We start from the raw sequence: 25,247 nt of genomic DNA, 5'->3' as shown, positions 1-25,247 counted from the left end.
TTTTTTTTTTATCTGCTGTAACTGCACCAAATACTACGAATAATGTTGGCTCATGATTGAGAAATGAAAAGTGTTGCCAAATAGGTAAGAAACAATCTATTGCTTTTGGTGGCAAGTAGAAGAACGTGATTGTACAGGTATGCAGCATGTTGGCAATATCTCATCACACCAGTAGATGGGGATCTATCTCAAAGGCGTTGCTCACCCTGAAGTTTAAAGAAAGAATAAGCATCCAATGCCCTTACAAAATTATGGTTGTTCATATAATTTGCATTTTTATCAGTATAACTGTATATTTGACCCATTCATTTCAGGATTTTCCTTAAATGTGTCCAATTCCCTTTTGCAAAGTCAAAGAGACTTTTAAGATTTATAATATAAACAATATATAACCATTTAGATGTACAATACATTAATTTTCCTTGGTGCCATACTCTCTTCTTCAGGTAGATCTTAAATGAATACCAGCCTTGTTTTAGGCCACACAAATAAGGAAGGGGTTTTGAGATCATCTGACCAAGTATTACCCTATTTACACATTAAACCTGAGTGAAGCACTTGCACATGGTACATGGACTGTTCTGCGTACCAAAAAAAAAGACCTGTAAATGTTGAGACTTTGAAATCAGGAGGGATATTTCTTATTTCTCCTATCCGGACTATGCTTGCATCATTCTTAAAGCTGAAAAAAATGCTCTAACCTTTATTTAACCAGGTCAAGTGCTACCAAGATTAAGAATCTTTCAGCAAAGATTGCAGCAACATAAGTAAAACAAGTAAAAAGGCAGTAAAAATATTCAGAACAAATAACAGGAATGCTGTTTAACGGTAGAGTAATATTTCCAAGTGCTTCATGCTGGAGCTTGGTGCTCAGTACACTGTAAAATATGAAAGTAAATGTATTAATCAAGCTCATATGAGTTAAGCGTGACAAACGTTATCGGAAGCAATCTAGAGTGCATGTGAGGAAAGAGTGAACATATCAGACACAATCTAGATCTACAGAAATTAATTCATGGCGTTTAATAGCTTCATAACACTTCTGAAGCTGTGAGCAGTTCAAAGTCATTGCTTTGATCTGTCAACTTTTATTCCCAAGTGACATACACATAGAATCGGTGCAGACAGATATACCACGTACAGTGATGGGCAGTGTAAAGTGTTTGCGTAGACTGTGACTAAACATAATTACAAAGATGACAGCATCATTTTCCACTCTGATTTGCTCCAGGCTTGGAATGGCTGAACACGGAGGGGCCTCTGTCTTTGAACAAGGAGCTGGCTGGTAAAGTGGTGCTGCTGGACTTCTTCACATACTGCTGCATCAACTGCATGCACATCCTCCCTGACCTGCACCAGCTGGAGAAGAAGCACTCTGTCAAAGGTATTGACTTACATTAGCTTTAAAGCAGGAGTCAACATGGCTGTCTTGATCCCAAATGAGTTAGGGGAAAATAGGACAATCTCCCCATAGTGTCCTCCCTAAGTAGACTTCTGATCACCCTCCCACCATCACAATTAAGCCCATAATGAAGGATGTGTCAATGAATGAATGAGTTAAATTATGATAATGAGCAATGATTTGATATTCATGTGAAGTCTGTTGTGAAACGCTTGTTCAGGATGTGTGTCCTCTGTTTATTTGGGTTTGGTTTCTCACACGCTCCGTTGTGCACATTTTTCAAGAAACTTCACCTGACAGCTATATTAAAATCCAACACGGTAAAATTTAATTGTCAAATGGGTGTATAATTCTTCTTATCAAGCACACTATGCCGGTCAGTTAGTGGACTGGCTTGTATCTATGACAGTCATTGGCAGATTGAAATTAAAAGATAAGGCTGACAGTCGTATTTTTTCTCTTTATTCTCAACAAATTCAATGAGAAGAACAAAACCAACGAAGCATTTTCCCGTCCATCCCTATCCTGTCTACGACACTCAAGCACATTTTCTTTAAAGACTCAGTAACTTCATAAGATAACAGCTGGGCCCTGTAGATTTGAGCAAATGTTATACATACATGGGTAAATTGTGTATTTGTTGGGGACCATTTTTTGCTGCAGATTAATACACGTTTAACACTATAGTGAATATTTACAACATCAAGACAGATATGTGGGATTGACTCAAAATATGCTAGACTGTACATATTCATGGTAATGCAGGAACATGTCGATCAGTGGAACAGTATGTCTCATTGATGTGTTTTTAAAGGGGAACGTTTTTGTTATTTAATTTTATACATCAGCCTGTTTGAAAACAGTTGTATGAAGCCTTTTTAGGCTTCAAAGGGAGCTACACAAAATCTGCTAAATTGCCTCAATAAATGTCACTTGAGTCAACGTCCGTTGGGGCTGAAAACTCTGGAGGTGCGGAGTGAAGAAGTGAGCCATCTCCTCATCTCTGCTTGAGGCTACATTGGCCACTGCTGGCATAACACACCAGAATTTCCATTTGAATTGTCGGCAGTCGAGCTGCATTGTGGGTATTGTATGCAACTGTCACACTCTGCCTGTCTGCCATGCCGTGTTTTGCACTTTTGTGTTTAGTTAGCGTTATTTTGGTCTGTTGGGTTTTGGGGGTCTGTCTTGTCTGTCGTCTAGTGTTCGGTAACCCTAGCCCTGCTCGTTAGTCCCTGGTGTTTCTGTCTTGTCTTTGTCGGGTCATTGTTTATTGTTACCCAGTGGTACAGTTTGTTCTCGTGTCTTCAGCCTTACTCACCGTGTCTCCCTGTTACCCTGCTCATTTTTGGATTCTGGTTTTCACCCTTTTGGATTTCTGTTGGACAGCCTTTGTTTTTGGACTCAGTAAATCAGCCACTCTGTAAGTGTGCTCGCCTTTTGTTGTATTAAAACCCTTCTGAACTGTTCCTGCTGGCTTTCGTGTCCCGCATTTGGGTCCTCCAACCTACTACCTGCTTCACCACACACAAATCCGTGACAGGAACAGGTTTTGGCAAGGAAGAATAATGTGTGGAATAAATAGATTATTCTGCAGTATCAATCTTTATCTTTTTAACTGTCCATTATGAGTCCAAGAATAATGTTACAGAAGTGCAATGCTAAGTCAGTGGATTACTCTTTTAATAGTTTTTGGAGAACAATGGAGGAAAAAGCTTATATTAGACTTTCACTGCAAAGGCAGTCCATTTTGGAATGTAATGGGATGTGTTATCATAAGAAAAATATTGAATATTGCAAGCCTTATAAGCTAAAACATTTTTCACATAGGAATGAATGTTATTACGGACATCATGTGAGTTAAATTAAGTAAAGTATTTTTTTCAGTCCCTTTTCCTCAACAAAATACATATCTTAATAGAAAAATTAAGAGTTGATTTGTTTGTGGTTCAAATGAATTAAATCAAACATTCATTGAACATTTGTTATATTGTTGTTGAGGAAAATAATGTCACGATTATTAACATTATTGTTGCCCAGCCCTACTTTCACAACTCATAGTAAAACTGTGCTCAGTGTCTGTAAACAAAGTAATGATTAGTTCCTGTCCAGTGCTTGTTAAATCATGGCTATAGTTTGCTGTGGGCCAATTCAGTCTAACATTTCATTTGCTCTGCACGCTGAATGGGTGGAATGTAAAGTAAAGTACATAAGGTAGGCGAGACAAAATGGTGATTAATAGTACAAGTTTCAGTTAAGTGACATTTGTCCCTTGCCAAATCATTAAAAATGAAATACTTAAAAGCAGCATTTCTTTATCTATTCCTTAAAGTCAGACTTTAGGTACTGTGGGCCTCGCAGGAGGCAGCAGCCTGGCACACCTTACTTGGGGGAACACAGTTACCAAATTATGTGTCGTGATGCATCACGGGAGAATGTGTAAATTCACTGGGGCAGAGATACTGTAGGACATCCACTCTACTTCTCCCCTCTTTTTTTCAAAGTACATAAGGGCCCTTATCTCCACTGTGAAGAGACAGTAACTAAAAATAATTCCAAGCTGCAGTGTCAGTGTCAGGGGCCCATAATTGTGAACTGCTGCACTTCACTGTATGGCTCTTTATATAGCCAGTCCTTGTATAGCATAGTCACATCCGACTGACTCTGGCATCCTGATTGCCCTTCAAGGGATCATCTTAGGAAGCTTGAAATTGAGTTGAGAACTAGGCAGAACACACATACTGCAGTGCTGCCACCACATATTATCGCACTTGCCTTATCTTTGGCAGTGCTATGAGTACATTCTGTTTGCTGCTCTGGTCAGTGAGGTGTGGGAGACACCCTGTCCAGTCACTCCCACAGTCCATCCCCCCACCCACCCATTGTCACTGCAATCTGTGCTGGTACTACACTGCTTGGCAGAGGCCACGGATGACGAAATCCACTGCAGATAGTGAGTTTGAGGGATTGGAATTGTGTGGGGTTTTTTTTATGTCTGCTCGGGGCGGCTCAGTGATGTGAGTTGTTGTGGTGGTTCTGTTTACATACAGTATTGTCGAAGGAATGATACGAGCACAAACGTGACGTGTTTCAATAGAGAGCACCACACTTAGGTGAGGGAACAGGAAGGAAACTTATCAAGATATCTCCCATGCAAGGCCACTTCTGGACAAACTTTAGTACCACAAAAGAGTCTGTTCAGAAGAGCTTCACAAACATGTATTTTCCACAGTTTTAGGCCATTCTGTTGCATAACATTTGAACATCCGCTGGCCTTGTTGAAAGTCACAAATTGCTCTCATTGTCTATGTAACTAGCATAGTGTTACTAGTCTTTGATGACTACTGAGAAATGACTGAGATAAACTTTTACTGCCTCGTGGCAGTAAAACATTTCCTGGAACCTCACTGAGACATTATATTGTCCTGCAGGGTCACCGACATGATAACAAAACAACACCCTTGGAGTTGTCGTTTGAAAATCGCATCGGTTTCCCTTTTTCCGCCCAATTGTCTTTTAACATGTGATGTTTGTGTCTTTATGAACTTGTTATTGATCGGGCTTATGTTAATTTGTTGACACACTGGTCTAGAGAAAAGGTTTTCTTGGGATTATTAAACGTACATGAGCTCCAACCATTAATGAATCTTCCAGTTACTCTGACACTCTGTTTCATATTCATATTTAGCTTTTTTGTGATGGAGCAAAGCTCAAAAGCATAAATATGTCCTGAAACGGCTAGTTTTGACTGTGAGCACAGTTAAGTCATACCACTTACTGTACTGTTATGTTTGGCTGTTTAATATTTGATCTTTGTGTCTCTCTCTGTTTAATCTCGCTCTCAGATGGATTGGTTGTTGTTGGTGTACACTCGGCTAAATTCCCCAATGAAAAGGTAAGTGATTTCATTGTTCATCATAATTTTTAGCTTTGGGTAGGCTGGTTTGTTTGTGCCTTCTTTCTGCATTTTCATAACTGCAAAGTATCAACAAATACAGTATATATAATTTGGACGACACTGTTAAATGAGTATTACGCAAGACAGTACTTCCTAAGGACAGGCAAGTACTACAATTATAATCTGTTAATCCTGTCAGTTATTTATAAGCAAGCATGTAAGACATTGCTTGGTTCCAGCTTGTAGTTTGTGATGTTTTGATGCATTTCTTTTCATATAAGAGAGGTAGGTAGAGATAAGAGATTAGGTCAAACAAGCATTTTGAAGATGTCACCTTGCGATTGGGCATTTTCACTTTTTTCATACATAAAAACAAAACTATTCATTGAATAATCGAGAAATTAATTCAATTTATCAATCAATAACAATTTATTAAATAAAATATATTAAAGAATAGCTCTCGCATTTGGCAGCAGATTCACAGCTCTTTACTCAATTGTTTGTCACCAACCCTTCAAAGGTTGTGGACAACGTTTGCAGCGCTGTGCTCCGCTATGACATCCACCATCCAGTGGTGAATGACAGTGAGGCACGCCTCTGGCATGAACTGGAGGTGTCCTGCTGGCCCACGCTGGTCTTATTGGGCCCACGTGGCAACCTGCTCTTCTCGCTGGTGGGTGAAGGCCACCGCGACAGGCTGATGCTTTTTACGGACAGCGCCCTACGTTACTATGGGGAGCAGGGTCTGCTGAAGACGCACACGGTGGGGATCAAGCTGTACCGAGACTCCCTGCCACCCAGCGCCCTGTCTTTTCCTGGTAAGGTGGCCATAGACAACAGCAAGAAAAGACTGGCCATCGCAGACACTGGGCATCACCGAATTCTGGTGGTGTCCAAGACTGGGCAGCTGTTACATGTCATAGGAGGTAAGAAGTCAGAAACGGGGGGGGGGTATGCAATATATTGGGGTTAAAATTGCATAGATGTGTGGGTGGGTTTGGTTGGACCTCAAGGTGTCCCTAGTATCATTTTCGTGCTGCTAGATTTAATTAGCAGAATTTCTGAGTTGGTATTTGATGAAATAAATGAGTTGTGGACAAACATCTTTTTTGCTTTGTAATAATTACAGTCTGTACCAATTAAACAACAATATTTGATATTGATACTGATATTTTTAGATTACTAATATGCCTCAAAAGCCCTCAGAGGAGCCACATGGTAGTCTGTCCCCAGACCAACAGATAGGTTGGCAACAGCAGGGACTACTACACACTGAGAACTGGCACTGACCTTAGAGCAGGCAAAATGAGAGAGGCACAGACCAAAAATGCAGCATTATTTGTATTTGTAGATTTTTATTATTATTCAGCAATTTAAGATTGCCAAACAAATCTTACATTACAAATTCTTGTTCTGTCTATATGGACTAACAGTGAGCTGTGGTCCAGAAGGTTGTGTATTGTGTTTGAAGTAGATCACACCTTCCTGATCAAATGTGTTACGTGCAGTGTAAGCACATAGGATTAAATAGACCACAGTCACAAATTTAAATAATTAATCCATTCAAGAAATTAAAGGCCACCTGTGTTTCAGCCAAGTACTGTACATCTCCTCCTAATTAGGAATCATCTTTTCATAAAATCTTTTTCTCCCCCTCCTGCTGAATGTTTTGGCAGGGAAGATAAAAATGCCTAAATCCAACTCTTTTGTTAACATGTTTCCATGTTGTGCACATGTCTCATTCCTTTCATCTTGGCAGAAGAGTCGGGTAAAGAGCATTGGTGCATTTAGTATGGGGGGAAAAGAGGATTAAACTTCTGGGCTTAATATGACGTGTAAGTGTGGTATTGTAGCCCGCAGGGAAGCATAATTTTCATCACTTCTGTCCCAGGACCTGAAAGCGGGAGACAAGATGGTGACTTGTCCGAAGCTTCCTTTAACTCCCCTCAAGGTGTGGCCATTAAAGGGGACACGGTGTACGTGGCCGACACACAAAACCACCTGATCCGAAAGGTAGCGGGCCTAAACTATCTTCTAAAAATAGCAGCTTTTTAAATAAAATGTTATGTCTCTTGATGTCTATCTGTACATTTACTGCCGTCTGTCTGTGTTTTTTCAGATTGACCTGTTAGAGGGAAGAGTCAGCACTCTAGCCGGAGTAGGTGCTCAAGGTACAGACAGAGTGGGCGGGGCCATGGGCCCTCAGCAGCCTATCAGCTCTCCTTGGGATGTGACTCTTGGCACTGTGGGTGAGTCTTGTGGTCAAGCTGGAACTTGAAGGTCAATATTTACCACGTTTTATTGACGGAGGTCTGGCTGGACATTATCAGGTTGAGGTGGAGGTGAACAAAATTGAAGTGTATGCATCTCATCCCCTTTAAAACGACTGGGGTGAGAATTCCGGTGTGATCACACCTTGGAAGGGATTGTTTAGCATTAGAACTTGTTGGCGTAGCAAGTGTAATATACGTCCAAACTGCTGACCCCTGGTTTTTAGCTCCCGCTATGCTATGTGAGAGTGAACCAAAAACATAAACAAACCTTTACATTGAAGATTTTCTTGAATAAAACAAAATTGCATTGTAAACACACAAAATATTATATATATATAGCGCCTTTCACAAGACCCAAGGACGCTTTACACATAATTGCAGAAACAGAGCAATAAAAAGTCATTCAGTCCTTCATAATTGTTTTACCGCACAAAGTGCTATTATTATTGTAGTATTAACTCATGAACCTGATAGCAAACAAATCGCACATAATATTTGGGGGTCCTCAGAGGTGGGTCGAAAATTGAATGGGCTAATTAAGATATAGGAAGATACTCTTTTGTAGGATCTAATTCGTGGGGGACACACAATTAAGCTCGTTGCCAAAATCCACATTTGTAGTTCTGCTGAAACATTTTGAGAACAACAATCAATAATAAGTTGAACCTACGTGAGTCACAAACTTCTGTAAACTACCTGTCAAAGTTGTTTATATTCTCACAAAGTAATCTAAGACTTCCGCTTCAAAGTTCAATCCCTCTAAATGCTCCGCTTTAATTATTTTGCCTTGGGCATTCAGATTTTCTCTATTCTTAATTTTTTTTAATTATTTGCCACATGGTGCCTTTTTTATCAAAGCAGAAAGCTTTTTTTAACTCAACTTTTGTATCATCTTCTTTGAAAGGCTGGAATCATTTTTAAATGTTAAATACGAGGTTATTATGTCCTGCTTTAGCCTCCTTTATATTTTGGTCATCAAGACATTTTAAGTTGAATATTTTATCCAAATGTGTATTTATTTCTTTGCATTCCTGACTTTAGGAATGCAATACAAGCCCTTAAGTTGTTTATTTGCTTAACTATGTCAAAATATAGTATTTAAAATGATAAAGGATTTCAAACAAACATTTACTTTAGATTATTATGTCATCTGTTTTTCTTGCCTCAGGTCAACACTGTTTACTATAAGCGCTTCTTCAAGCATGTGGTGTAGTAAGTAAAGTAGAATGTAAAGTAAAATGTAAGCCCCTGCCATTGTGTGCTTACTTAAATCAAACAAAAGAGGAAAGTTTACGCCTGGACAGAGTTGTTTATTCTCCCTGTGCCGGATGCAGTCAGTTTACATTTTAGAGGTGTGGTGATTGAATGGTTAACCATAGTAATATGAATTTAAACAACTAATTCTAGAAATTTTAGGGCCGTTATTTTGGCCATTGCATACAGCTTCTAAGAGTTAATCAGTCTTAGTCACATTTTCTGCGCAGGTTGATGGGTGACACAACATGCTGGTTTTCACATCCCCACATGGTCTGAGGATGTGGCATCAGACCTTTAACTCCAATAACAATGTCCTCTGAAAGAGCATCCAAACACTTCCTGCATATTCATGATTTATTCCGCATGTATGAATAATTAAATTGACCAAATCAAGAGGACAGTACACCTCTTGAACTGTAAAGTCACATGGTGCAGTTGTCAAATGTCCCTGACAGTCCACCAGATGCGATGAAGGAGGGGTGAGCTGTGTGCTGCATTAAAAATACAACTGAGGCACTGTATGTGTATCCATCATCATGAAGTATTGTCTCTGCTGAGTGCATCTGAGGGGGGCATATGGTCTTTGTCAAACAGGCTGCCATCACTTAAAACTGCATAGCTGCATTTCTGACCCTCCAAACAGTCACAGCTTTTTAAATTATTAGATCAGTAGAGATGTTTATTTGTTTGGGGGTGGTGATGGCGCATTAGATAAGACACATCCCTTTGGTGTGAGAGACACGGGTTCAATCCCCCACTGTGACCCATCCACCATTGTGTCCCTGAGCAAGACACTTAACCCCTAGTTGCTCCAGAGGCGTGTGACCTCTGACATGTAAGTCGCTTTGGATAAAAGTGTCAGCTAAAAATTAGTAAATGAAATATCTAACTGTCTAAAATAATGGGTATATTTCATTAATTAGCCGTTTATTTATAAGAAGATCCAATTTTTTCGTAGCTCAAAGTAAACTTCACAAACGCATTGGAAAAGAGCTTTCTCCTTTAGGACAAACATTAGCACCACTGCTGGATGACTGCTAGACAGTCGAAAGCAGTCACATGACAAGTTTCCTGTTTCTCAACTCAAAGACTATGTTTTTTGTATGTGTGTATGTATGTGCGTTTCATTTGCATGTGTAGGCGGTGTTGAAGATAACGTATTGTGGATAGCCATGGCAGGGACCCACCAGATCTGGGCTTTGTTCCTAGCAGATGGGAAACTGCCCAAAGGAAGGTGAGAGACTAGTGCATGGCCACTTGGCAGCAGCCGCCCTTTAAAGGCGCTATAATAACTCAGTTCTAAGAATAAAATGAATTAAAAGCAAATGAAAAATCTGCCTACTACCCCACATGACTTGTTTTATCACCGGAAATCAGTGACAAAAATTATGTAATGTCATCACGAGAAATAATCAAAGTTTAGCATCATCAAAGAAGCCTTGTCTGTAATAAACAAATAGTGTGATTCCCTGCTTTATTTGAACTCCACATATCCAACAATGAATTGAAGTGTTGTGCTGTTGACAGTGAGTCCAAGGCAGGCATGTGCGTGCGATGGGCTGGCAGCGGCAGTGAGGAGAACCGAAACAACGCCTACCCCCACAAGGCAGGCTTTGCACAGCCTTCAGGCCTGGCTTTAGCCCCCGAGGAGCCCTGGAGCTGCCTGTATGTGGCAGATAGTGAAAGCAGCACCATCCGCACGCTGGGGCTGAAGGACGGAGCCGTCAAGTCGCTGGTCGGGGGAGAGAGAGACCCAATGGTGGGTGTGCAACTGGTGATGGATGGATGATTAAATGGTGGACAGGCCTTTTAACATTATTTCCTACTTTTTCTTTCTTCTACTATGTACCTTTTAATTTATTTAGTTATTACGTTTATCATTATGCTGGTTGGGTGGTTTATGACAAATTAATTTTAAACAAACCAGCCACAGAGAACATGCTTTAATGAAGTTTCCGTCTTTGGTTAATTTAAAGTCCATAAATTACTTCATACATGGTTAGGGTTTTTTTTGTCCATTGTAATCTTTCTGTAAAAGGAGAATTTCTTATCTAATAATAGTGCAGTCCAGTGCAATAATATAATTAGACAGTGCAGTGAGCAGCAGCTTGAAAAGAAAGTAGAGGAAATTTAAAGTCCACTCCCAAAGCTGTCTGCAGTAAGCAAATAACCTCTTGTGCAGTACCTTCAATGATAATATGTCCTGTGCCTGGCTCTGGCACCATACATCAACAGCAAACACACTGTAAAACCTGCACATTAATCTACCACGTTTCCCGCCATAGAAAATACTTAGGACAATTCTGAAGAAAAATGCTTTGGATAACTCCTAGGAAATCACACGGTTTCAGGATTGTTTCTCTATAGATAGAAAGTATTGATTTTTTAAAAAAAGCCACAAATAAACACAGCCTCTCTTGTTTGTTGCTGAAGCAAAGACCGAAACCAATTTCTGGTAGTACTTTCATGTCCTCGCAGCCGTTATGCTGTAGTAGTAAGTTTTTTTTCCTGCCACACTGGTATATTTTTGGAAAGTCCCAAGAGCTCGAAAGCTTGTAGTCACCCATAAGAAAGGGGAGTAATTAACTGAAGAGTCATAAACAACATAGTAGTGAGTCAGCAAAAAGCATTTACAGTATATATAGACTGCTGCCCATATACAGTTAAGCTAAGACAATGAAATATAAAACAGGTTTAAAGCTGTTACAAGTAAATGTGCATCTGAGGTGACAGTCTCATTTTTGTACTTTAATTGTCAGTGCATTTGCATTAGTATATGTTGTGTCTGGCCAATACTTAATCATTCCCCAGCTACTTGAATTTGTTTGGTCTCTTTCTGAGCTGTTGTAAATCTTCTTGAGTCCTCTTCTTTGTCAAAACCTCTGTTCCAAACAACCTCTTCATTTTGAGTTTTCTGGAATGCTCGGGAATTTAATTATTTCATTTGCTGACAGTGTTGTAGCAAAGACCAGGGATCATGAATTGTTATAGTCAGATAAGCTTTATCCACTGTACAGTACAGTGTTTTAAGTATTTAAAGGAATACTTGGACAATTTGGGGAAATACACTTGTTCACTTTCTCATAATAATTGGATGAGAATATTGATACCACAATCAAAATTGTACACTAAATATGAAGTGATTTTACCGGGGTTTACGTGCAGGACTATTTCTTGGCGGGGTGCAGTGAAATTCCTTCCAACCAGCAAAGAGATGCCACAAATTGCTGTTTTCACACTTCTGTTATTGTACGGATAGAATCGAGATGTAACGTGTTAATTAGTGAGCTTTCGAGGTGCTCTAGACGTGACATTATGATACCTTCAGAGAGACCAAGGCGAACTGTTTTTCAGTTTTCAGTCTTTATGCTAAGCTAAGCTAACCAGCTGCTGGTGATGGCTTAACATTTAGAGCACAGACATGAGAGTAGATTTAATCTTCTCATCTAACTCTCGGCAAGAAAACCAGTAAGCGTATTTCCCAATACCTCGAACTGTTCCTTTATTCCCTGTCATATTTCACAGATCCCATTTTTTTTGTGTTGAAGCTTAAACTTTTAAAATGCCTGTATTTTTCAAAGGAACAGGAACAGGTATGTGTGTATGGACAATGTGTTCAGTACTTCCTCCGCATGCTTTTTCTCACCATTCTTTAGCCTTAGTTTGAGTACTTCCTTCACACTGCAAAAATCATTTCTACTAACAGCTGCATCACAATCTGAAACAGAGGTCACACTCCTGCGGTGTAGATGATCATTTGAGCACAAGCGAACCCACCGGCGTTTGGAATGACTCTGCTTGTGTAATAACACATTTTCCCAAAGATTGGATTTTCTTTTTCAGCCGGCATTGTTGAGTGAACTCCGGCAGCTGTGGAGAGTCAGTGAGCTGTAGAGAATCATGAGACTTTTTTATGAGATTGTTATCTCGTTTTCTTTGTTTATTGAGCTGAGTGATACAGAATGAAAAGCTATTTATTTAAATTTTCTTCAATTTCTCAGAAATTGGCTCTTGATAGAATGTCATAGTAATGTATCTGCTTGGGGTCATGTTGGTCTGGAAAAATCTGTAGCACTAAGTGCTTTTATTACTTAATATGCTTTTTGTCACTAAGAGAAAAACTATGAAGAATTGTCTTTTTAAAACAATTTCTTCGACATAATTAGCAAATGTTCCACTTTGTTGTAGTGTTTTAATGATATTGTACTTTTCTTCAAAACTTCTCAGAAACTTCTCAAGGATGACTTCTCTAACTATTTTTGGCATAGTAACTAATGCAATTTAAAGACATTGTCATCTTTCTGGTGTTTCTTTCAAATGTGGCATATTAATTCTTATGTTACTGTTCTAGTATGAATTATTCAGTGTGTTCTCCAAACGAAAACTAATCATTTACATAACCTGGGAAAGGCTTCAGTTTGCATTTTCTGAAGAAAGTCCTTTTATCTCAATGGTTAAAACGCCTCCCTTTCCTCTTTTCTACATGAACTTGAGGGTTAGACATAGGTGTCACAAGTTGCAGTTTGGGCATTTTTACGTTTTTTTTATCTTCAATTGATCTTTTCTGAACGTGTCTTTTTCTTTGAAACAGAACCTATTTGCTTTCGGGGATGTAGACGAGAAAGGGGTTGGCGCCAAACTGCAGCATCCTCTTGGTGTTGCCTGGGCTCCTGAACAAAGTCTGCTCTATGTGGCCGACTCCTACAACCACAAGGTAACTGTTGCATGTCACATGGCTGTAGTTCAAAGCTGTAGTATGCTCTCACTTGATGCTTCTGTCTCTGTAATGGGTTCTGTGAGTTGGTTGTTGAGTGGATACAAAGTGTGTATCTCCTTTTGATCTACAACCATATAGGGAACACGAAGGACCTAGACCTAGTAATTCTGGTTTTGATTTTTGTCCAATTGTGATTATGTTCAGATCAAAGTGGTGGATCCAAAGACAAAGCAGTGTAGCACATTAGCAGGGACTGGAGAGGCCGGAGAATCTCTGCGCCCTGAATTTAACGAATCCTGCTTCAATGAACCTGGAGGAATCTGTGTTGGCGACAGCGGCAAGCTTCTCTACGTGGCTGATACCAACAACCACCAAGTCAAAGTGCTGGACCTGGCCACCAAGACTGTCTCACTGGTCAGACCTGTGTGTGTGTGTGTGTGTGAGAGAGAGAGAGTGTGTGTGTGTGTGTGTGAGAGAGAGAGAGAAACTTACTTCCTACCTTGAGAAGGCACTTTACATTTTGTCCACGTGTGTGTGTCATTAATCTTTGCTAAAAGCTTTTGTACTGTAAGAGTTTGGAGAAAAGGTTACAAAGAAAGGATATCGTAAGGGTTGATGGCTTTCTCCTTGCGTCTCTTTAATCCAAACATCCAAATCTCTCCTCTGTCCAGTTCCCTATCTCCATGGAGTGCACGGACTCAGTCCCTTCAAAGCCCTCGGGTCCTGCCAAAGCCCCCACACTGCCTAAATCAGCTGCCAGGAAAGAAATGCTACCAGTGGCGGTGTCGGCAGGCCAGACTCTCGTCATGTCACTCACCCTGTCGCTTCCAGAAGGAAGCAAACTCACTGAAGAGGCCCCTAGCTGCTGGGCTCTCTCAGCTGAGGGTGAGACAAAGTTCAATGATTGTTGTGAAAAATGTTTTATTCAGATTTAGTACATTTGACTTCAGACTCATTGCTACGCCTGTAAAGTTTTCTGTTCTTGCATGGCACACACGTTGTTTATAGTGATAACAGTAGCAGATTTAACACATGAAATTATTGTTTTTGAAACAATGGGTCTTTCACACTGAAACCACAGGTGTTGCTAGCATATTTTATAGTAGCTGGCTAACTTGGCTAGCTGTTACAACCCAGCTCGTTAGGGTAGGGCAGTAACAAGGTATTTGGGTTAAATTAAGGTGGTAAGGACAACTGAATTCAGGTTGAGTCAAAGTTTAATTAAATGAGTGGTCTTCAAAAAAAAACACAACAAAAGGAGGCTATGTAGGTACTGACAATAAAACACTTAACAAAAGGAGGTCAGTACCTACATGCTGTACAGGAATGTAGTGTAACCAAACAAACAATTTTCCCCCTTAAAGGGTGCCTCTTACATTCTGTAGCTCACAAAGGTTTTCACTGACAAGAGTCACTTAAGCCGGCAACCAACAAACAGATCAGATTTAAACACTCAAGACATTCACAGGGGTACGCAACCAACAACAAGGCGAACTGATCACTGGCTCACAGTCGCCTCGAACTGCAGGAACACAAACTATTTGTAGGCCAGCTGGTGTTGATTGGTGAGTTCTGGTTGGCAGGTTCGGTAGGATCCTCGGTCACACCAATCAGACGCCAGCAAACAGCAACCAGGAAGTGGGTGGTTCCAGGTCCAGGGGAACCAATCCTCGACGGGTGCTTGCCGTGGGGATTTGCATACAGCTCAGAGAACTCCAAAACACAACTACTTTAAGGCAGCCAGCGGTGGCCGTAACATAGCTAAAAAGCCTAAGCTTCATGAGTTGGTTGAAAACTACCAGTACTACATACATGACATCATGCTAAAACGTGGAGGTTATCTGTGTACATGGAAATGAAGGAACGCCATTGGTTTTGTATTGCCCTGCAAAGCTTAGTACCAGTATTACAGACAGAATGGTACAAAAAAGAAAATATTAAATAATTTCAGTTAACTAAGTTAAGGCTACTTTAGCATTACTACTGTATGTAGTCAGCTAGTTAGCTGGTCATGCTAAAGTTGGCAGTTTATAATAAAGCAGGCAAACACACCAATTAATCCATTACCTACACTTGAGTTTTTGGTTTTGTAAAGGCAAAGGGGAAAAAAACATAAACGCAAACTCTTTGCATACATGACACATCATACTACATATTGGAAAACCAAAAGTCTGACTGAGCTGCTGTGCCTTGTTAAGCTTGCTAAGCTATGACTGGACTATGGCTGTTCGGGGGAGGGGTTTAGTGAACAGTCAGTTCTGAAAAGACAACAGTATATGACAAACTTGACAGATATATAATAATAACAATTCATATTTAGGACAGGCCCTGCTTTTGTTTTCAATAGGTTTTAAAAGTAAAGCTTATTTTTTTACTTGTCAGGGTTGCAATCCAAACTTGTTCTCTACATTTATAATGACTCTGGATGTGAGCCTCTCAGCCTTTCCTCCTTTATTGGTATGTGATCCATGAGTCTGTCAAAAAATAATGGAAGTGAATGATGCTTAACCTTCATTCTTACAGCAAGCAGATTCTCACTGCCGAACCATGCCATGAGTAATAATTCTCAGTTAGGGACTGTTTTTTTTAAAGCACCAATTCACAAATTTAATATATGATTTTAACAGCTTAATACTATTCAAAATGCTGTGTTCACTGTTCTCAAATTGTAATCAACAGTAGTCTGACCCTAGGATAAAGTGTGAAGTGATTTGAGATATCATGTGGCTGATGGTCCATTCATTACGTTTGAAACAAAAGTGTTTCCATCATTCTGAGCGATGCAGCTTGCAGTCAGAGATATCAGCAGGCTATTTTTAGAACCTTTCGATAAGACGACATGCCTTGGTTCACATAATTAGCTACCGGGCTATGTTACGTGATCCTCCGCTGTCCGATTATACCCAGTCTAGACTTGTGCTGATCGGATCAGGGCAGAGGCAGGAATTTTAATGGATCATGTTAGAAGTGTACAGCAGATTTAAATTGTTTTTAGTGGCTTTTTAGAAATGGCTTCCCTGGGACCTCATGTTAGGCATCCGCTTCGTTCATCACCACTGGTGTGGATTTGACGGTCTCTCTGGCATAATATTTTCTCACACTTGAAGTTCTGGCCTTTTCTTTAGATGTGTAGTTGTTTCTAAAAATATCCCTTGTGTTTCACTAAAATCATGTCCTCACCCTCACGCCTTCTGGTTCATTTGGCTTTATATTGCAAAGGATTCCATTTAGCAGTGCTTTGTAACACTCAGACTCAGGGTGCACTTACACACTTGTACATAAATTTAGATGCCTGAAAGACATTTTCATACAGACACATCTGCCCTTTCCAAACATGGCATATTATGACTGATCTGAGTCCAAGCTGAGGACAGATTTTCTTTTTAGCCATGCTAGTACTGTGTCTCTGGGGAGGACAACATCCGTCGGTCGGTAGGTCAGTCAATCGGTCGTCAACATTTGGATGGATTTGGATTTTTTACAGGCAGTCTTCATCCCCAGAGAGTCCCGTCCTAATGACTTTGGTGACTTTTCATCTAGCGCCACCAGAAGGCTGACATTTGACTTTGTCCAATACTTTCGTTTAGGACCAAATTCCTGCAAAACTAATGACATTCCCATCACTTTCATCTACTTTTGCTAAAGTTTTGTGCTAAATAGCAGGCATGCTAACGTGCTTTGTGAATCACCTCATTACAAGAGCATTAGCATTATTTAGCTGTAGTTGTGGGCAAAGACTATATCTGTTACTTTATTAGCCAGATTGTATAAGACTACTGGTTTTGTCTGTTTGATATCGTTAGGACTACAAAATTCTGTTTCCTGTTTTTACAGGTAACGAGTGGCTGCTGGAAAGTCCGGTGGTTACTGGTGATATCGTGGATCTGTCAAAGCCACTCTCCATTTCAACCAAACTTCCAGCTGTTATAAAGGACTTAAACAGCAACCCAGGCCTCACCTTGGGTGTATGGGTGTACTATTGTCTGGAAACAGGTAAAGCCTGTATGATGAAAGCAGTGTCCTTCACCCAGCCTCTTCAAATAAGTGCCAGTCCTGGTGAGGAAGAGGTCACTGTTGCATTGGCTCATGCCTTCTAATACCCCTTACCTGTCTTAAGTTCTGGATGAAGAAAGAAAACATGGATTGTTTTTGACTGTCACTTTAGACAAAAAAAATGTAATTCATGCAAATCGGATTTTCAGGGGAATTTCATTTCAAACTACTCAGAAGCCCCCTCAACAAAACATAATGCATCAGGGCTGTAATGTTCTTGACTGTGTGTGACAGTTAGGAATGCAAATAGTTACATCCCCAGGCATCTTATAAAGGCTGTACAGAAAACACAACTGCAGCCTAAAAATCAATATGATATATATAGTATATAAGTATATAGCAACAGATTGCTGTTAAGGACAGGCTGTACTGACTGTAAGAAAACCATTTTTTCCGCTCAAAGTTACCTTCTCATTTACAAAATAGTGTTGCAGGACTAAATTAATGCAGAAAATAAAAAATATACTGTGGATTTAATGAGAAATTGGCAGGTGGTGATGATGGTGCTGGTGATGGACAGATTTCTGATTTTGAAAAATTAGAAGCCTTCTGCTCTTCTCACTAAAATTAAGGCAGCTTTTTCTTTCACTCCCATGAGAAATTTACACAGTAGACATGAAAAAGAGAGAGAGAAAAGTTTAATGGAGCTGATATGTGGTTTAGACTCCGATAAAGACGTTTTATTCTGCCTTCACTTGCACAAGCGTCACTTTTGAATGCTAATATCGAGTTACTGCCAGATTCTCAAAAATATGATATTGAAATCCTTTCATGGTGATTATTAGGATAAAAAAAGTCTCAACGCGTTCCTTTAATTTCAGTCTAGGGAAAGAAGAAGTAGGTGGAAAATGACAGGAATAAAACATTTGAGAGGTTGATATGAATTATGCAGAGACTCACATTTTTATTAGCATTCATATATTAGAAATGTCCAGCTACAGAGTATTAATTCACACCTTTGTACTTTAAAAAAAATAATATATTTCCATGTGTGTGTTTGCTTTAGTGTACAGTCAGCATGGATGGTGCCTTCAGGTGCACTAATCAAGCTTTCATAAATATTTGTCTGCATGTGTGTCACCACAGGCCGAGTAGTTTTAAGTTGTTTACAGTCTCGAAAAGGCTATGCTTAATAGCTTAAAGCCTTTCTCTGTGTCTCTGCTCCCTGTATGACTGATTATACTTCTATTATGATTATTCATGACACAAGGAGCCCTTTTGATTTAGACCATGAAATATTGCTTTAATCTAAGGAGTGAATAAAGTGCCTGTTGTTGATAAGCAACCTCGTGTTAACTGATGACACCGACTGACTGCTGCTTGTGCACTGTGAGGGACATTGTGTTAAGAAAACAAAGTCTTATTAAAATCTCCCTACCAAGCATTTACACGCTTTGTCTCTAGATGAAGAGATGCTCTAATAATGCATTACTGTAATACTTGTGTAATATAATATGATAATGTGGACATTGTTGTTGTCATTTTCCCTTATTACAGCTGTCAGACATGGGCCTGAGAGTGTTTTGGTTGTCATCGCCATCATATCTCCCAACATAATTGTAAATGTACGACTGCTTTTTATTTGGTTTGGATCACTCGGCCCAAGTGCCTTGAAGACGGGTGTTACTGTATCGATGACACTTTAACTGTATCAAAAGCAATATAACAGTATATTTCTGTAATGGGAGAAATGTTTTATTCCCAAAAGTTATTCATTTCAAATGAGCTGCAAAGATTTTGCCGGTGTGTTTTCCCAGCCCTGTTATCCCTCTGGCATTTTTTAATGAACGGTAATGAGCTTGAGTGGCTGCCTTTGGGCATTAAGTTCCCAATATTGTTTGCCAGCTCTCACTTGATTTCTTCTCACGGTACCACCACCTTTTCAGGCACATTTTGGCATGCTTTTTTTCTTCAGGGGGGGGCCTTGTTAATACGTCTGCTTCTTACTGCTGCACTTTAAGATGCAACAGAGCAAGAGGGACTAATAAAACATTTGCTTTATCTAGTCTGGTTTGTGTGTTTGCTCTGAAGGTTATGTATCATTGCTTCGTATTCCCTTTTCTATATTTCCAGATTTGAAAAATCTATAGCATAACTACACTTACTACATTAATAAATTGAAAGACTGCAGCTCTGCTATGTGAGATATTATCAAATGCTTCAGCTAGCTCCCTCATAAATGTGTTGCAATACCAGGTTATCTTTGAGGTGACCTCAGAGGTCAGAGCTCCTGTTCATAACACGCAGTAAATACCTCTCATTTATTGCAGTACTTTTACCATAAGCCCTAATTTTTGCACATAAGTATTAAAGTAATGACCATTCTAGCTGAGTTTTTCGTCATAAAAAAGTCATACACAATAGCCTCATAGAAGCAAGTCTGTATGTTTACAGAATTGTGTAAAGAAAATCTGACTCGCGTGGGTTTCTCAGTCTGCTAAGAGTAATATTTGTCATAAATACTCTTAAGTGGTGGAAGAGATACTCAGATAAGTAAAAATAGCAATTCCACCAGTAAAGTTATGTAAGTATTATCAGCTGTACTATGAGTACCACATATCTCTTAACTAGTCAATTTTTCATGAGATTAGAAAAAAGTCATGATGATGCATTTTTTCAGTGGCATTTTAAATAGTTTATTTAGCTTAAGAAATAGAAACATTTAATCCTTCAGTTCATCAGAAAAGTTCAAATACACCAAATTTAGAAATACATGTGTTTTCACTTGACAGGAATGGGATGAAACATTGTAAGCTGAAAAGCAACTAAAGCCGTCAGACAAATGTAGGGAAGTAAAAAGTACAATATTTGCCTCTGAGGATATAGTGAAGAAAAAGTATAAAGAAGCATAAAATGGAAACACTCAAGTAAAATACAAGTACCACATATTTGTACTTAAGTATAGTACCTGAGTAAATGTACATAGTTACATTCCACTAGACAATGATGTTTTTATCACACAAAACGTTCAGATTGTGAGGTATCATAAACATTATAGCCTGTAGGAACGTTGGGTCAGACAGGTGTTTTTAAGTAGTGGTTATTCAAATTTTTCCAGAGAGCACACAGTAATTTAATGTCTAAGGTTTTGGTGAAGCAGACCCTTTGTCAGCACATGAAACATGCCAGATACACACCAAAGAAATTCCTCAATTATAAGTAAATACACCTGAGATGATAGACAACAGTGGACTTCAAAGGTAAGGCTGGTGCTGTTCTATATTTACTTTGACTGTCAACAAACCAAAGATTAAACTTGTTTTTCTGGTCTGACTTGACCCACCCTTTAAAAACATGTCAGAAATATATAGTTTCATTTAAAAAAAACAAACAGACTAAATCATTTTCTTAAACAGCTGTAGTTACTCAAACAGGAGTAAGTTGTCACTGTTCCATAAACAGATGCAACTAGTTTGTTTTTTTACTTTTCATAGGATTTGCTGACAATTAATGTGAACATGTGCATGTTTTACATTTTTGTTCAATAAATTTTTTTGTACATACTTTATACATACCACATGATACTGCAGGACCTCTATAACACCGAAATATGTATAGAAAGCAGAAGACATTAGGTTACATAAATGCCATGAGACAGCAGAGTGACCTGAATAAACATTGAGTCCAAACCATCGTAAACAGCCATTGTCAACCGGGGGAGTTACTATAGAACTTTTTGGGACTTTCATTTCCTATCCGTACAGTCATAAATTGTAGCATAAGCAGAAGAGCTGCTACTTTGTAGGCTATATTTGCTCGCTGTTTTATCCCTCTGCCCCCCCCCGTCAGCTCCTCCCCTCGCCATCGTTCTGACAGCATCATTAACCCCGTGTGATTCTGGCTGCTGTCTTCGCTGTCAGAGGCCACTCTCTCTCACACACACGAACACACGCTTAATTAAACCATGCCACACTAGAAACACCACCAGGGAGCAAAAAGACGTTTGCTTGGATAAAATACTAAAGGCCTTCATAGGTCAGGCATGTCATCGCCAGCTTGGCAGTGCCACCCTCTGTTTGCTGCCAGTGATGGCTTTGTGGTAATATAACAGATTAAAATGAATAATAATTTATTACTCAAGTAAGCAATGATGATTCTGTATCTGAATGATCAGATAAGAGCACACAGCTCTTTTCAGCAGCACAGAAAAGGCTTTTTAAAACCCTCTCAAGGGCTTGTAACCCCTCTTATGACACTCATATGATGCATGAAGCTGACACTGGTTAATTGTTAGTGACCTCTTGAAATAAATTGCTCATGAAAAATGACTTAAAAATAAGATGACTGATTAAGTTGTGACTGGAGCTAGCAAAAGCTATTGGCAGAGTAATTGGCTAAAACGTAAAAACCATATGGAGGTTTAGTGAAGTGGAAAATCAAGAGTTTTTACACGGTTTTAATTGCAGAAACATTTACCCACTCTTCATTCTGGCTCAGTGTGCTCCATTAAGATCATATCTGTGCGAGAGATAAAATAACACAACATATCCAGCCTGTGTGGCAACACAGGAAGAATGCTAACTCAAAAAGCAGGAAAGGGAGGTTTAAAGCTGAATTCACCTGAACACACCATACCCGTTTGTCTGCTTCTGCCGCTGACCTCCTGTCTCACCTCTGAGCTCGAGCCCAAAATACAAACAGGTCATCACTTCAAAAGCTCAACTTTGACCTTTGACTTGATAGCTGTGTTGACAAAAGAGATCAAGCGGCCGCGTCAAGTTGAGCCTGCTCTACTTCCCTTTAAACTGGCATGAAGACATGTAGGAGGTAGCTGCTGTTCAGTGATCGAGAGCACTTTGCTCAGCTTATTTTTGTCAAAGTGAGGGAGCGACTGCACAAAAAATGGAAAGTTGAATTACAGCAAAGAGGTACAAACGCTTTAAATGCAGCCTCTAAGAGACATCAATAAGCTAGCAAAGTTGCAAGTGTTTCAAGGGTTTGAGGGCAATGTTTCTGAGATAATAGCTTCAAATACATTTGTTCTACTTCAAATCCATCACCCTAAAGGTTCAGTCCACCTGAAGTGCAAGAAAAATATTTTTATAACTTACCTCTTGTGTTATGTGTTTGGCAGTTCGTTTTGGTTTTATTTGTCTAGAATTTTAGATGTCTGCCCACACGGCAGTACAATGAAGGTGAATGGAATTTAATTTGAGATGCTCGCAGCACTGACAATGACATTTTTTGTTTAAATTCAGCAGCAACGCATCTGCTTTACCCTCCACATAACATTCCACAGACCTCGCTGCGAACAGTTTTCAATGGAACTAGCCTACTTTCAACCAAAGAAATCCCTGTGTAGGCATGGCTAGAGACCAGAGACCACTAGACATAAGCAGAGCTGCAGCCAGGATTTTAGAAATACTGAGGTCACAAGACTAAATCCTCCCAATGCCCCCCCCCCCAGGCCAGAATGATTTAGGGTCTTTTCACCAGACACCGAGAATGTAAGTAAATGAAATATATCCCACTCTAATAGGAGTAAATTGTGATATATAAATACTGAATCTTTTTTCATTTGAATTATATAATTGTTTTTGTTGGATTAAACTCAAGTGTGGATGAAATGAACACTTCATGCATTTTTTGTTGGCTGAAAAGTGGTCGAACTTAAATGTATGTTGAACCTTTAAAAGCTCTGCCTTTTTAGAATTTGTACAGTATGGTTCCTTACAGGTTGCTAAAACCCCAAATTCCAAGACCATGACAAACAACATGACTTGCATTGTTGTGCATATCAGCTCCTGCCCTGGAGGTGGATCAGAAAAAAAATTTTTTTTGTTTTTTTGGTCATTTTGGTGAACCAACTCTGTACCACACTTTCTAATAAGCTAAGTGTTTATAAGTTGTGTAACTAATGGCTGTATTAATGGTTACTCATGCTTTATAGATAAATTTTAAGCCATTAATAAGAACATATTTGGGATTTCCAGAAAGTGTAAAATCCCTTTTGCTGATGTCTAACTTTTCTCTTTAGTAAAAGGTAGTTAGATATGGTCCAGATCCTCTGAGGCCCTTATTGATAAAGTAATTGGTCCTACATTGACAGACCAATTAATCAGAGGGAGTTTTCACAGCCTGGTTTCTTTTATTAATGACTATTAGATTGCTCCCAAGTCTGTAGCCTACTGTATGAGAAAGCAACCAGTTGCTCAGACGGCACTAAGCTGATCTTGCTGGACTAGTAGGTATCTGAAGATCAGCATTTCTCAGAAACTCCCATAGATGCTTGTCGAAGAAACATTATTATTTCAGGCTCCTCCTGTCTCAGAAAGAGGAACCTGCTGCCCCTCCAGACATGTAGGTGACTCCTGAGCACCTTTAGGTAACGTTCCATGTACAGTATCTCACAAAAGTGAGTACACACCCCTCACATTTTTGTTAATATTTAATTATATCTTTTCATGTGACAACACTAAAGAAATGACACTTTTCTACAATGTAAAGTAGTGAGTGTACAGCTTGTATAACAGTGTAAATTTGCTGTCCCCTCAAAATAACATATCAACAACTGGCAACAAAAGTGAGAACACCCCTAAGTAAAAATGTCAAGATTGGGCCCAAAGTGTCATTATTTTGTGTGGCCAACATTATTTTCCAGCACTGCTTTAACCCTCTTGGGCATGGAGTTCACCAGAGCTTCGCAGGTTGTCACTGGAGTCCTCTTCCACTCCTCCATGATGACATCACGGAGCTGGTGGATGTTAGAGACCTTGCGCTCCTCCACCTTCCATTTGAGGATGCCCCACAGATTTTCAATAGGATCTAGGTCTGGAGACATGCTTGGCTAGTTTATCACCTTTACCCTCAATGTCTTTAGCAAGGCAGTGGTCATCTTGGAGGTGTGTTTGGGGTCGTTTTCATGTTGGAATACTTCCCTGGTCCCAGTCTCTGAAGGGAGGGGATCATGCTCTGCGTCAGTATGTCACAGTACATGTTGGCATTCATGGTTCCCTCAATGAACTGTAGCTCCCCAGTGGCAGCAGCACTCATGCAGCCCCAGACCATGACAGTCCCACCACCATGCTTGTAGGCAAGACACACTTGTCTTTGTATTCCTCACCTGGTTGCCACCCGCTTGACACCATCTGAACCAAATAAGTTTATCTTGGTCTCATGAGAACACAGGGCATGGTTCCAGTAATCCATGTTTACGGGCTTTCTTGTGCATCATCTTTAGAAGAAGCTTCCTTCTGGGAGGACAGCCATGCAGACCAATTTGATGCAGTGTGCAGCGACGCTGGCAGCACTCATATGTCTATTTCCCAAAGACAACCTCTGGATATGACCCTGAGCACGTGCACTCAGCTCTTGTCCCAGCCTCTGGCTCTGGGGTCGTCAGGTTCGTGCTAATCAGCGTACAGAAAAACAAGGCGCACGGGGCGTCAGACGTCTCTGCGATCTGCGTGGCTCAAGGCCCGTGCGAAATGCGTGCCCATTTGGTCTTGTGTATTTTTTCAATGTCTTGCATTTTTTCAGAAGACCCTCTGATGCTCCGTGGGGAATGTGCACGCAGAGGCTGCTGTCATTTCGACATAATTACCCTCAATGGACGTGAGGATGTATATAGGCTTTACGTTTAAATAGGCTAAATGAAGGCAAACGTAATCATTTAAATGTTGTGTTGTTTCCCCCTGGAGCTCCGTT

The 25,247-nt window shown here is 39.8% G+C and overlaps 1 protein-coding gene across 1 annotated transcript in view; it reads left to right on the top strand.

Annotated features, from left to right (window-relative positions):
* Positions 1 to 19,601, top strand: part of nhlrc2 (NHL repeat containing 2) — a 33,733-nt gene extending 14,132 nt beyond the window's left edge. Inside the window, exons 3-12 of the mRNA XM_046069456.1 lie at positions 5,248 to 5,297; positions 5,821 to 6,226; positions 7,192 to 7,313; positions 7,420 to 7,549; positions 9,971 to 10,064; positions 10,358 to 10,589; positions 13,422 to 13,544; positions 13,752 to 13,961; positions 14,219 to 14,432; positions 17,382 to 19,601. Of these exons, the coding sequence (XP_045925412.1) occupies positions 5,248 to 5,297; positions 5,821 to 6,226; positions 7,192 to 7,313; positions 7,420 to 7,549; positions 9,971 to 10,064; positions 10,358 to 10,589; positions 13,422 to 13,544; positions 13,752 to 13,961; positions 14,219 to 14,432; positions 17,382 to 17,644 (1,844 nt within the window). The 3' untranslated portion in view covers positions 17,645 to 19,601. The remainder of the gene's footprint in view (positions 1 to 5,247; positions 5,298 to 5,820; positions 6,227 to 7,191; positions 7,314 to 7,419; positions 7,550 to 9,970; positions 10,065 to 10,357; positions 10,590 to 13,421; positions 13,545 to 13,751; positions 13,962 to 14,218; positions 14,433 to 17,381) is intronic.
* Positions 19,602 to 25,247: the final 5,646 nt, after the last annotated feature.

The sequence above is a fragment of the Micropterus dolomieu genome, linkage group LG14 (assembly GCF_021292245.1).
Source record: "Micropterus dolomieu isolate WLL.071019.BEF.003 ecotype Adirondacks linkage group LG14, ASM2129224v1, whole genome shotgun sequence".
Lineage (NCBI taxonomy): Eukaryota > Metazoa > Chordata > Actinopteri > Centrarchiformes > Centrarchidae > Micropterus > Micropterus dolomieu.
Note: the sequence above shows the minus strand (reverse complement) of the source record. Positions and strands in the feature narration are given on the sequence as shown.